Source organism: Nerophis lumbriciformis, linkage group LG05, assembly GCF_033978685.3.
Source record: "Nerophis lumbriciformis linkage group LG05, RoL_Nlum_v2.1, whole genome shotgun sequence".
In the NCBI taxonomy this organism is placed as follows: Eukaryota; Metazoa; Chordata; class Actinopteri; order Syngnathiformes; family Syngnathidae; genus Nerophis; species Nerophis lumbriciformis.
In genome coordinates this window covers 40,206,455-40,219,128 of record NC_084552.2, presented here as the reverse complement: position 1 = coordinate 40,219,128, position 12,674 = coordinate 40,206,455, and the positions used below count along the sequence as shown (strand labels likewise).

At 37.7% G+C, this 12,674-nt stretch overlaps 1 protein-coding gene across 7 annotated transcripts in view; it reads right to left on the bottom strand.

The window, feature by feature from the left end:
* The window catches only part of LOC133606397 (neurexin-2-like), an 873,942-nt gene that overhangs the window by 685,152 nt on the left and 176,116 nt on the right, over positions 1 to 12,674 (bottom strand). For 6 of the 7 annotated variants that reach the window (XM_061960335.2, XM_061960334.2, XM_061960329.2 and 3 more), the window contains exon 3: positions 6,635 to 6,655. The exons of the other annotated variant lie outside the window; for it this stretch is intronic. In XM_061960335.2, coding sequence (XP_061816319.1) covers positions 6,635 to 6,655 — 21 coding nt within the window. The remainder of the gene's footprint in view (positions 1 to 6,634; positions 6,656 to 12,674) is intronic. 7 annotated transcript variants of the gene reach the window in all.

Genomic DNA, 12,674 nt, shown 5'->3' with positions numbered 1-12,674 from the left:
TTTAATTAAAATAAAAAATAACATCCATTGTCATGTTTTTCATAATGATTGTCAACGATGGCAAAATTCCCCAAAAAGTGCAGTTCCCCTTTAAGGCCACAGTACGATAATATTGTGGTATATGTCCCAAAAAAAAAAGATGCCATAATTTGTAAAATGAAGTGGCAGTAATGTTTAGGATTAACACACTTACTGTAATTGAACAGACATATAATGCTCAAACAATCTAATCATATGTACAATACAATACAAACATGTATTTTAAGTGCAAATAATTGTTCAGAAACATTTACTGTTTCAAGCAAATGTGTAAAAAAAAATCTCTTACAGCTGATGGCATTAAAGTGACAATGTAAACATCCACTGACCTGAGGTGGCGACTTGTCCTTTCGCACAAGTGCAGGTGCCCCCCATGTGTGAGTCGCACTAGGACATTTTTGGATTATTTCCCTCCGTGTGTTGCGCCGTGACCAGCTGGCTGTGTCCGCTTGTAAACGCTCAGGCCAAAAAGTGGCGCGTTTTGCTTTGCAGAACGCAGACTTTCTTAGCTCCGCCAAAGAGGTTATGTTTTCTCGAGGGTTTGTTTGTGTGTTTGTTAGCAACATAACTCAGACGGAGTTTGATGACTTTTTCAGGAAATGCCTAATACAAACCCCGTTTCCATATGAGTTGGGAAATTGTGCTAGATGTAAATATAAACGGAATACAATGATTTGCAAATCCTTTTCAACCCATATTCAATTGAATGCACTACAAAGACAACATATTTGATGTTCAAACTCAAACTTTATTTTTTTTTGCAAATAATAATTAACTTAGAATTTCATGGCTGCAACACGTGACAAAGTAGTTGGTAAAGGGCATGTTCACCACTGTGTTACATCACCTTTTCTTTTAACAACACTCAATAAACGTTTGGGAACTGAGGAGACACATTTTTGAAGCTTCTCAGGTGGAATTCTTTCCCATTCTTGCTTGATGTACAGCTTAAGTTGTTCAACAGTCCGGGAGACAGGTCTGGACTACAGGCAGGCCAGTCTAGTACCCGCACTCTTTTACTATGAAGCCACGTTGATGTAACACGTGGCTTGGCATTGTCTTGCTGAAATAAGCAGGGGCGTCCATGGCAACGTTGCTTGGATGGCAACATATGTTGCTCCAAAACCTGTACGTACCTTTCAGCATTAATGGCGCCTTCACAGATGTGTAAGTTACCTATGTCTTGGGCACTAATACACCCCCATACCATCACAGATGCTGGCTTTTCAACTTTGCGCCTATAACAATTCAAATGGTTCTTTTCCTCTTTGGTCCGGAGGACACGGCGTCCACAGTTTCCAAAAACAATTTGAAATGTGGACTCGTCAGACCACAGAACACTTTTCCACTTTGTATCAGTCTATCTTAAATGAGCTCAGGCCCAGCGAAGCCGACGACGTTTCTGGGTGTTGTTGATAAACGGTTTTTGCCTTGCATAGGAGAGTTTTAACTTGCACTTACAGATGTAGCGACCAACTGTAGTTACTGACAGTGGGTTTCTGAAGTGTTCCTGAGCCCATGTGGTGATATCCTTTACACACTGATGTCGCTTGTTGATGCAGTACAGCCTGAGGGATCGAAAGTCACGGGCTTAGCTGCTTACGTGGAGTGATTTCTCTCATTTCCTTTGATGATATTACGGACCGTAGATGGTGAAATCCCTAAATTCCTTGCAATAGCTGGTTGAGAACTGTTCAACAATTTGCTTACGCATTTGTTGACAAAGTGGTGACCCTCGCCGCATCCTTGTTTGTGAATGACTGAGCATTTCATGAGATCTACTTTTATACCCAATCATGGCACCCACCTGTTCCCAATTTTGTTTTTGTTTGATGAGCATTCCTCAACTTTATCAGTATTTTTTGCCACCTTTCCCAACTTCTTTGTCACGTGTTGCTGGCATCAAATTCTAAAGTTAATGATTATTTGCAAAAAAAAAAAAGTTTATCGGTTTGAACATCAAATATGTTGTCTTTGTAGCATATTCAACTGAATATGGGTTGAAAATGATTTGCAAATCATTGTATTCCGTTTATATTTACATCTAACACAATTTCCCAACTCATATGGAAACGGGGTTTGTACAACCAGATAAATAAAACCTACTACGAACATTCACTTCCTGCCTACGGCGTTAAAAAGCCCACAGTTCGCCGCTTCCTCGCTGCGCAGAGGATTCTGGGAGATGTTTATTTTCAGATCCAGCCAATGCTAAAGCGGCAGAAAACTACACTCCTCAAGTTTTTGATTGATAACGTCACAAGTCACGGCATTATTGTGAATACTTTGAAACCTACAATATCGTTACAGCCCTAATAGTATTAAGTACAATATAAATGTTACTATAGTTAAATATAAAGACTAAATAATACATATGAGTAAAACCAAAATACAAATACAAACAATATTACAAATAAAACTGAAAGAAACACTATTACATAGCTCAATATATAAAATTATACATTGTTAAATTATAATTAATTCATAGATAATGATATTAGAAACACTGGTTTTCAGCATTCTTCTTCTTCCATATACATAACACCATATTGTAACATTTATCATTTTCATACTTTGAATTCTCGATTGTTTATTTTGTGTTTGATCAGGTGATGTTACGTATATTTACTACCTTCTGTTCTACATTTTCTCCATAGAACCTGGAGCATCCTCTAGGGGCGGAGTTATGAACTGTGCCGCAGCTGGCCATTGATTGCTCACTTTTATCCCGCCCCGTCGCAGCTGGCCGGCACTCAGTGATTACTACTTGTGGGTCCTCCTCGCCATGCAGCTAGTTTGTTCTTCTTATTGTGAATTGATACTTTGTATTCATACTCGTACCTGAGCCTCCCTGTTTTGCTTTGGCCTGCACTTCTTGTCGCTCTGCCCCGGCCTGGTTTGTTCTTAGTTTTTGCCATTTGTGCACGTTCTGCCACTTTCGCTTTGTAGCATCAGTATGTGAACTCTAATTAAAACCTTTGTTCACTACATCTTGGGATTCTGTTGTGCTTGGGATGCTTAGCACCTGACATTTGTTTTTCTGTTTTCTAAAAGTGCCTCATAAAAGTACATTGTTTGAGTTCCTTGCTCAATCCCTTCCATCATTTCATTGACATGCTGTATTTCTCATCTTGTTGAATAATACAATACTGAAAACTGGGTTGTGCATGATTTGACAACAATGTAACTGAAACATAATCATTGACAAAATAGTTTAAAAATCTCACATTCTACAATGCAAAATAGCAGCTTCTATGGTGAAGTTTAACAAGCTATAAAAACCACATTGAAAACAAAACAAAAGCTGTCAACATGCTTCATGCAGAACTGAGAAGCCCTCAACAGCAGAGCCATAGGCCAGACATGGTCAAATTCATTCATCTTTTCATCCCATGTACACACAGCATCGCCCAAAGACAGATTCTGGAAGGGGTCACTCGGTGGTGGACCGACTTCATGCCTTGGCTGCCTGATCACAACACAAGAGGGGTAAAATGATGCCGCGTAGACCTGGCCTCATCCACCATGTGCCGAGGCTTAATCTAGCTGCAACATCTGGCAGAGGCTGGCCGCTCATCGATATATTCAAAGCATGAGATGTGTCCAAAGCCCGGTGAGCAATTTCAGAGCAGAAGAGAGAAGCCATTCAGCCATTTTCTTATTTGTTTTTGGTCCATCCATCCAGTGTGTGTGTAAAAAGGGCAGCAATCATCCACTTATCGATTGCTTTGTTTGAACAAATTTATCACACGTTCAATGAAAACTGCTCACTTAAGATTTATTGATCAAAGGGCCCCTGTTTCACCGATTTTTACTTTAAATGCATTATGAGTTTGCTACTTAAATATACGATTTGTATTTTATCTTAACTGGGTTGGTCCATGGTTTAGCTCTTTGGAACTGACTGTGGATCATGTTCAAGGGCACAATTTGTCCTAGAAACAAAGCAAATCTGGGTTAATACCACAACAACACAAGTACATTTTAATATATTTTCTGCTCCGTTATCTCTTTGTTGTACAAACATTTTGCAAATAAGTTTTGGCTTTATGACTTTTGTTTCTCACGGACAAATACAAAGTAAATCCATTGTCAATTTTGGGTGATCCCAAACAATCTCATTTAACTACAATAATCCTGTATCTCCTGCCAACATCAAGCCATTTTCTACAGCAAGAGAAGCAGTGATAAACCTGTTAGTGCCCTTCCCTCAGGATAGGATTAGCTTGGCAGTCTGATGACTGAGACAGAAAAGATCATTAGCCTTGATCAGATTGATTAAGATCATCTTGGCTAGGCTAAAACATCCCTTAGCCCAACAATAAATCAGACAACCTCAGCGGGGTTGCATCTTATCTGCTGCAGTCCAATCTTATACGAGCGGCAGAACCAGTACGAACGGGCCCACACTCGCTCTGTCCAATCATTATGTAGAAATTAAAAATGGCCTCAATGTTTTAGTGCCTTTTAAAATGCATGTATTCCTCAGCATTTTCATTTGTGAAGCACTTTCTCCATCAGAAGAGAGATCTATCGACATCACAGTATAAACATTCAAGCCACTTGAACTTGAAACAATCCAAAGACTATAGCAACCAAAGAGGCACCTACACAAACAAGTTGAGTAATTCCTACGCCACAATAACATACAATTTGATGTTCAAACATTGAGACTATACATCATATATGAGGTCCCCAAAGGGAAGGAAGATGGGGGGTGAATGGTTACTATGAGGACACAGATGGTGGCACATGTGTGTTCCTTGTTCATCACTGAAAAGAGGGTCAGTGTCACAAGAACATCATTAATCCACCAGGCTACATTATCAAGCAAGGGCTAGCTACCACTTCCCCAAAACACCTACACCTCCTCATCATCAATCTCAAGGCACCTTTTGGACAAAGGGCTTGTGACATTAATTAGCCTAAAAACGGGTCAAAGGGAAAGCCCCTAAAAATAGCAGACATGGGTGCAGTATGGTCCAGGAGTGACTGGTACCGCAGACTCCAATTAAATGCATTGCCTCTATAAAAATAAACTTAACGAGTCTCGTAGTAAAATCTGTTTACATTTATGGACTTTCCATTTGGGAATGGTAAAAGTTGTTTACTTACAATGCTGTGCATCAAAAATAAAAGCATCACATCCTTTTCTTGCGGTGTAAAACTGAAGAATGAAACATATGTGCACCAAGTACACAGCAAGGGAACCTCAGGATAATCACATTAGGTTGTATGTATCCAATTACCACGTTGGTGTTATGAATGGACATCACTATCAGTAGTTCAGAAGACACTGCAACAAACTGGGATTGGTAAAGGTTCACTTTATTTGGAAGATGATTAACACGGTTCCATTGACGTAAATCACATGTCCAAAGTGAAGTAGGAAGACTCATGTCATATTTAATCCTACCCTTTATTTCAGCAGCTATGTATTGTCTTTTCACTTTCTGTGTTGGTACCGGGTGAATAAAAAATGAAAGGTAAATTTAATAGAGTGTGTACATATATTTTCAGTGCAAACTGACATAAATAGTTAATAAATAAAATACACACAATATACTGTATTATGAATAAAGTTAACAGTAACATTGTAATTATTTCTGTTTTTGAAAAACATGCTCATTGGTTTGTAATGATCCACTGTTGAATAAGTGTACTGTACACCAGTCTAAATGATTAAACACTCAATATGTGTTTAATTGAATATATGACCAAATATGCATTTAACAAATATAAAAACAACAACAAAAAACATCAGGCTTTGACTCACATAATGATGATACAAACCTACAATAGCTACTACTATTGTCCTTCCACGGCCCCACACACTGCAGACAGTTTGAACAACCTAACATTTTAAAGGAAATTGTCAGCTCCAAACCTGCAGTCTATAAGTGCCTCCATTTTACATACTGAGCACCACACTGGAATTCGAATGCTCACCGTGGGTAGCTGATAACAAGCAAATAACACGCAGACATCCATTTTGCTATTTCGGATATGAAAACACAACTCTCGCTTCTCGCTGTGAGAAATGACTGCAACATTTACATCCTTAAAGAACACACACACACACACACACACACACACACACACACACACACACACACACACACACACACACACGGACACACGCACACAACCCCTAGTTCATCATTGTGATTTCCCCCTGCCACTTTTGCCCATTTGACAGGTAATCCATCAGCTGCTACTCAGCATGGAGGAGATCTAAATCATCCAAACATATGCACATTTAAGCCACTACTTGCCACTCAAGATAAGGGCATTCCTTGTTGATCTGGGTGTGTTGCGTGCGTTTGAGAGAATATGTGTGTCTGAAAAGCCTCAACACTTAATGTGGTGAATGTTATTAACTAGCAAACCATAATTTAAAAAAAGTACAAGATCAAAGTAAAGAGAAACAACATTGACAATTTGGGTGTTGCCACTGGTGTCAATTTTGGCCCCCTGGAAGTCACGTTAAAACCGCAGTCCAGAGTGACAATGCAGAGCGCATTAGCACAGCAGCCAGGCTCAGCATCTACAACATCGTCAATTCAGAGACTAAGGTGTACAACGTTGGCCTTACCTTCTAGGACGTACTCCTCAGCTTCAGGGAAGAATCCAAAGTGAGTGCATGGAGAAGGGAAAAAACACATTTTTAGATGATTTATGTCATAAAATCAAAACGATACATAAGACATGACAAGACATTTCAAATATTGTAACTGTCAACTGCCCTTGCTGCAGACAATGTGCACCAGTTAATTTTTCTGGCCAAAAATTTTATAATGTTGGTCTGCAACCCAGAGATGCAAAGACTGCGTGGCGCAAGTAAACATGCATTTATTGTCGAAAACACAAAGGCATAGTGCAGAAGGGAAGTGCACAGAAAACAAACACAATCTGAAAGAATGATCCAGTCTTGACTTTTTTTCTTCTTTTTCTAGTGTTATGACGGGTAGTAGCCGTAACTTAAAAGGTGCATACCGCCATCTACTGTACCAGAGTATGTAGCATGGGCTCATTATCTATATCTTCTGTGCCTTACTAATTGCAATAAACATTGTGTGTGTGTGTATATATATATATATATATATATATATATATATATATATATATACAGTATATATCTTGAAATCCAAATACATAACGCCCCATAAAACAATATCTATATATAAAAACAAAAAACAAAACAAAAAAAAAAACTCAAATTCAGAAGTGAGGCTGGCATATAAACAACTCTAATTAGTGGTCATTCGTCCGTTTCACTCGGGGGGTGTGGATGAGGGAAAAAAAAGGTTTGTTTCAGACTGGGCTCGTGGGGAGCGGGTCCAGACTGTTAACGGTATCTTGTAGCCTACACCACTCCAGAGTTTGCAGGTCTGTCTAATAAACTAGTGCTTACTAGATGTGAATTAGGATAATGTTAACGTCATCCTATTTCAGATGATGACATTCATGACAGCCAGAGTGACCAGGGCAGTGTTTGCACAGTAGCATAGAGCGTTAACCCATTTACCATGGCGAGGTATAACGCAGAGCGCAGCAAGATGAGTGAGGAGGAGAGTAACAACATTACTCGCAAGCTAACGAGAATGATGGTGAAAAATCTCCTTCCCTTCAACTTGGTGAACACAGACAAATACAAGTAGGTTAATAATTGTATTTTGCTGACATGTAATGGAGCAAAAAGTGAACAACACCATTACTCTGAGATTTGTTTCAAATGTAAAGTGCTGTACAATACAAATTAATGCAGGATTTTCCCTGCATGTATTTTTCTTAGGTGGCCCACTTAAAGGGGCACTAACAGTCAATATTCATTTATTTATTTTTCTTTTTTCTTTTGGGTATATATATATATATATATATATATATATATATATATATATATATATATATATATACATACATATATATATATATACATATATATATACATATATATATATATATATATACATATACATATATATACATATATATATATATATATATATATATATATATATACATATACATATATATACATATATACATATACATATACATACATATATATATAAGGGCTGCAAATCTTTGGGTGTTCCACGATTCGATATCGATTCTTGGGGTCACGATTCGATTCTAAATCGATTTTTTCAATTCGACGCGATACTCGATTCAAAAACGATATTTTTCCGATTCAAAACAATTCTCTATTCATTCAATACATAGGATTTCAGCAGGATCTACCCCAGTCTGCTGACATGCAAGCAGAGTAGTAGATTTTTGTAAAAAGCTTTTATAATTGTAAAGGACAATGTTTTATCAACTGATTGCAATAGCGTAAAGTTGTTTTAACTATTAAATGAACCAAAAATATGACTTATTTTATCTTTGTGAAAATATTGGACACAGTGTGTTGTCAAGCTTAAGAGATGGGATGCAAGTGTAAGCCACTGTGACACTATTGTTCTTTTTATTTATTTTTTAATAAATGTCTAATAATAATGTCAATGAGGGATTTTTAATCACTGCTATGTTGAAATTGTTAATAATATTGATACTGTTGTTGATAATATTAATTTTTGTTTCACTACTTTTGGATTGTTCTGTGTCGTGTTTGTGTCTCCTCTCAATTGCTCTGTTTATTGCAGTTCTGAGTGTTGCTGGGTCGGGTTTGGTTTTGGAATTGGATTGCATTGTTATGGTATTGCTGTGTATTGTTTTGTTGGATTGATTAATAGAAAAAATAAAAATAAAAATAACAAAATAAATAAAAACAAAAATCGATTTTTGAAAAATGAGAATCAATACTGAATCGTACAACGTGAGAATCGCAATTTGAATTCAAAATTTTTTCCCACACCCCTAATATATATATCTATATATATATATATATATATATATATATATATATATATATATATATATTTATTTATTTATTTGTGGAGGTTGCCCTCCCGTGGGTCTTTCAGACCACCAAGCATTGTCATGAGAGCCCGTTTCAGAGTTATAATACAGTTTTATTTGGATATAACGTCCGCAGGTTGCTTTCCAGCAATTGTCTATTTGTCTCTGACAGGCACACTCTTGCTCTCACGCCAGCTCCAAAAACGTCTCTCCTCCCGGTTGCTGCTTATACAGAGCGACAGGTGATTAGATAACAAGGCCCAGGTGGGCCATTTATGCACCTGTCGCTGACCTCGAGGCCTGTCCTGGCACACCACGTTCCGCAGCAGGCCCGCAGGCCACGCCCCCCTCTACAATATTGCTTTACAATAGGACCCAAAATTAACTGAATGCTGACCTTAGAAATGTCAAATTGTGATAAGGCATAGACTACTGTTACAACAATAGCCACAACTGAAAATAATGCATTAACTTCTACTGGGTATGATTTTTTTCTTTGAGGAACATGTTGAGCTGTTTAAAAAAACAACAGCTGAACATTTTGTTACATTTTCTGTACAAGTCACATTCAGAAACACACTTAAAAGGGCCACAAAATGTTAAATCCATAGCATTCCTAGGTGAACAGGAGGCTAATTGTCACACATTGCATGTAAACAGATTTGTTTGCCCACATGGGAATTTTTGGAAAATCCTCCTGAGGAGGAATTCCACTCGATCGCTTAAACCCGTTTTATCCCGTTTATGTTCCACTTTACCACCCATTACCTTTATCCTGGAGGTGTTTGCAAATTTGAATGGATTCCACATTGCCTCAGGTTTGAAACTCCACCGGGCTGCGCACATCTTTAAGTGTATTTCGGGAAAGCTGGGAATTTACAATATATAAAAGTCATATCAACATACACTGTATATATCACCACAGCAAACACTAAAACAGAGGTTCTTGACCTTTTTTGACGTCAGGGCCTAACTTTTTCAGAACAAAGGGTGCCCACTAAAATACTAACACTGACTGAGTGACACAATGTACGGTCCACGGCTGAAGAAAACATTTTTTTGCCGGCCCTCTTTAATGTGCTTGCGGCCCAAACAATGGGCCCATGCCCAAGTGTTATGAAACACTGCACTTAAACACACACGACTTTAGAATGAGAGCATAAATAAAAAAGGAGGCTGCAATGGAATAAACGAACACACTGAAAAGTCTCATTTAAATAGAAGCAGTGGAGCGTCGTTATTTCTTTCTTTTCTAATCCTCAGCAAACAGAGTTTCTTAATGCACAAAAGCGTGCCTACTCATCCAAAAAAGCACATAAAAAAGGCCTCATATTAATTTGTTGTGGAGGTGTAGAGTAACACATATTAATTAAACATGCAAACGAAACAGCACAGAACTACAACACAAAGCCACTGGGATAATGGAGTAACAGCTGCATTGGAAGTCTAAAAGATTATAATAATAAAGTCAAGGTTTTTTACTCTCAGCAAGAATATTGACATTGTCAAAGCAGGTTTGCATCTTTTGATTGTGTTAGGAGCCCAGGCAAAAAGGCTGTTTGATGTCCTTTTAGACACCGCTGCAAATATAAATGATAACACTTCTGAAGACTTGATAAGTAAAGACAAGACGGGCAGGATGTAAAGACACTGCGCACACACTTTTTATCAAACGGAAGCTTTGTCTTGAACTCCATCACACTGTCAAAAACTTTTAGAGAAAAGTTAATCCTTGAAAGACGGCCTTTGCAGATTTCATATTAAATCTCCACGACAAAAAATAAAGTAAAACTATGCCAGACGAATGGGACTTCAGAGTTGAGGCTTTATTTTCCAGATAAAGATTGAAAAAAATAAATAAACTGACTGATTTGGATCATGGCAATGTGGCACGTTCAGCATGAAAGTAAGGACAGAAGATTTGGGGTCAAACAGAGACGACCGCAGAGATAAAAAACGATAAGATGGGACTTTCTTCACTAAAGAAGGTATTATGCTAGGAGAAAAAATCAATAAATGATATGGCTTGTTTTCACTTGTATTCACATTTTTAAGTTTACAAAGTAAAGTGTCTAAACCAGGGTTGGGAAAACAATAGCCCATCCTTTCAAGTGTTTAAATACGGCCCGGCAGACATCTCAAAATGATTTTTTCTTTCTTTTTTTTATTAAACCAAGGTGTTGCCAGCAACATGATTTAAGATGCTGTTATGGCAAGTTCAGGTCCCACAGGAAAAACTCAGAGCGTATGCTGTGGTACCTTGACTTTTGGGTGCCCCGTCTTTTGAATTATTTGAGATACGAGCCATTGCTGGGTTGTTTTGATTCTGATTCGGATTCGTTGCAACCCAGTTTCAGGTTTGTCTCCACCGCCAGTTGACAGAGCAAATGCCACAGTAAGTTCCATAAAAATCAAACCCCTCGCCGGAAATATGGGATTATATTTGACGGAATTAGCTAAAAGCGAGACAGAAAACTTTGTTTTTCCCCACTATGGGTTCAAAGAACCCATAGTGGGAAAAAGAGCAAAGACGAAGCCGATGATATTCATTGAAATAAAGAAAGAAATAGTTGAAAAAAGCTTGTAGATCACTTGGCGAAGCAGTACGAGCATGGCACTTAAAATCTGCACCATAACGAAGAACAATGAGTCTCGATCACACCAGCCAATGGCTTTAAAATAAATTGTAAATGGCGGACATGTAGCCATTAAAATATGGAAAAGCTGCTGATTGTGTGTTTGACGGTGAGGTGGCTCACAGGCGATTATTACATTATTTGATACAACTACACTCGTTTGTAGCACATTACATGTTGGGTTGTTACTTGGGGGGCCCAGTATGAATGAAGAGAAGTCTAATTAATTTAAAAAAGGAAGATTGATTTGAGACACAATAATTTTGAATTACAAGCTTTATCAGAGAACACATGTTAAAGAACCACTGTATTTAATTGAGAACTGCACTTTTTTTTTTTAGAATTTTGCCTATCATTCACAATTCTTATGTGAGATAAGCACACATGTCGTTCTTGTTATGCATTCTAACTGGTTAATAAACGGAAATTAAAGTCAACTAACAATAGCGTCAATGGGAATCACTCTCTTCACCATATAAAGCACCCTAAAAACATTTTAATACCTCCATCAAGGTTGTATGTACATGCATGTAATGTAATAACAGGCACATTCATAATAACATGTAATATTGATCTATTTTGCTCTTTTTAAGCAACGTTCACTATTTCCTTCAACAACAACAGACATAATACAATAATCACTTAGTGTACAATGTCTGCTCTCACTGGAATGCCGACTGATAGGCTGTTCATATCTTGTAGTCAAAGAAATAATCATAATCTACATGAAGGGTTGGGGGGAGAAAAAAGCTGTTGCTTTTTGTGTCTTTCTTGCCATCTTTGGGTCTAAGTTGAATGTCACCGATGACCAACTTCTCGGTTTAGGGCACAACATCATCTAGGTGAGAGGATTTATGTAGCATCTAAAATTAACTTTTACCAACTCAGAGGCGATCATGAGCAGCCACAGTACAAGTGATAACATTGTGGCTAAAAATAGTTTGTCTTTGTGAACGCTTATCATAACAATGTTGGTAATACTTGGTTAATATTGAAGTCACACGATGCAAATAGAGTATTGTTGGCGGTTTTTGGATGCATTTTACAAGGAATTTATCGGAAAAATTGATTGCTCCCATTAGCACCAATGCAAGC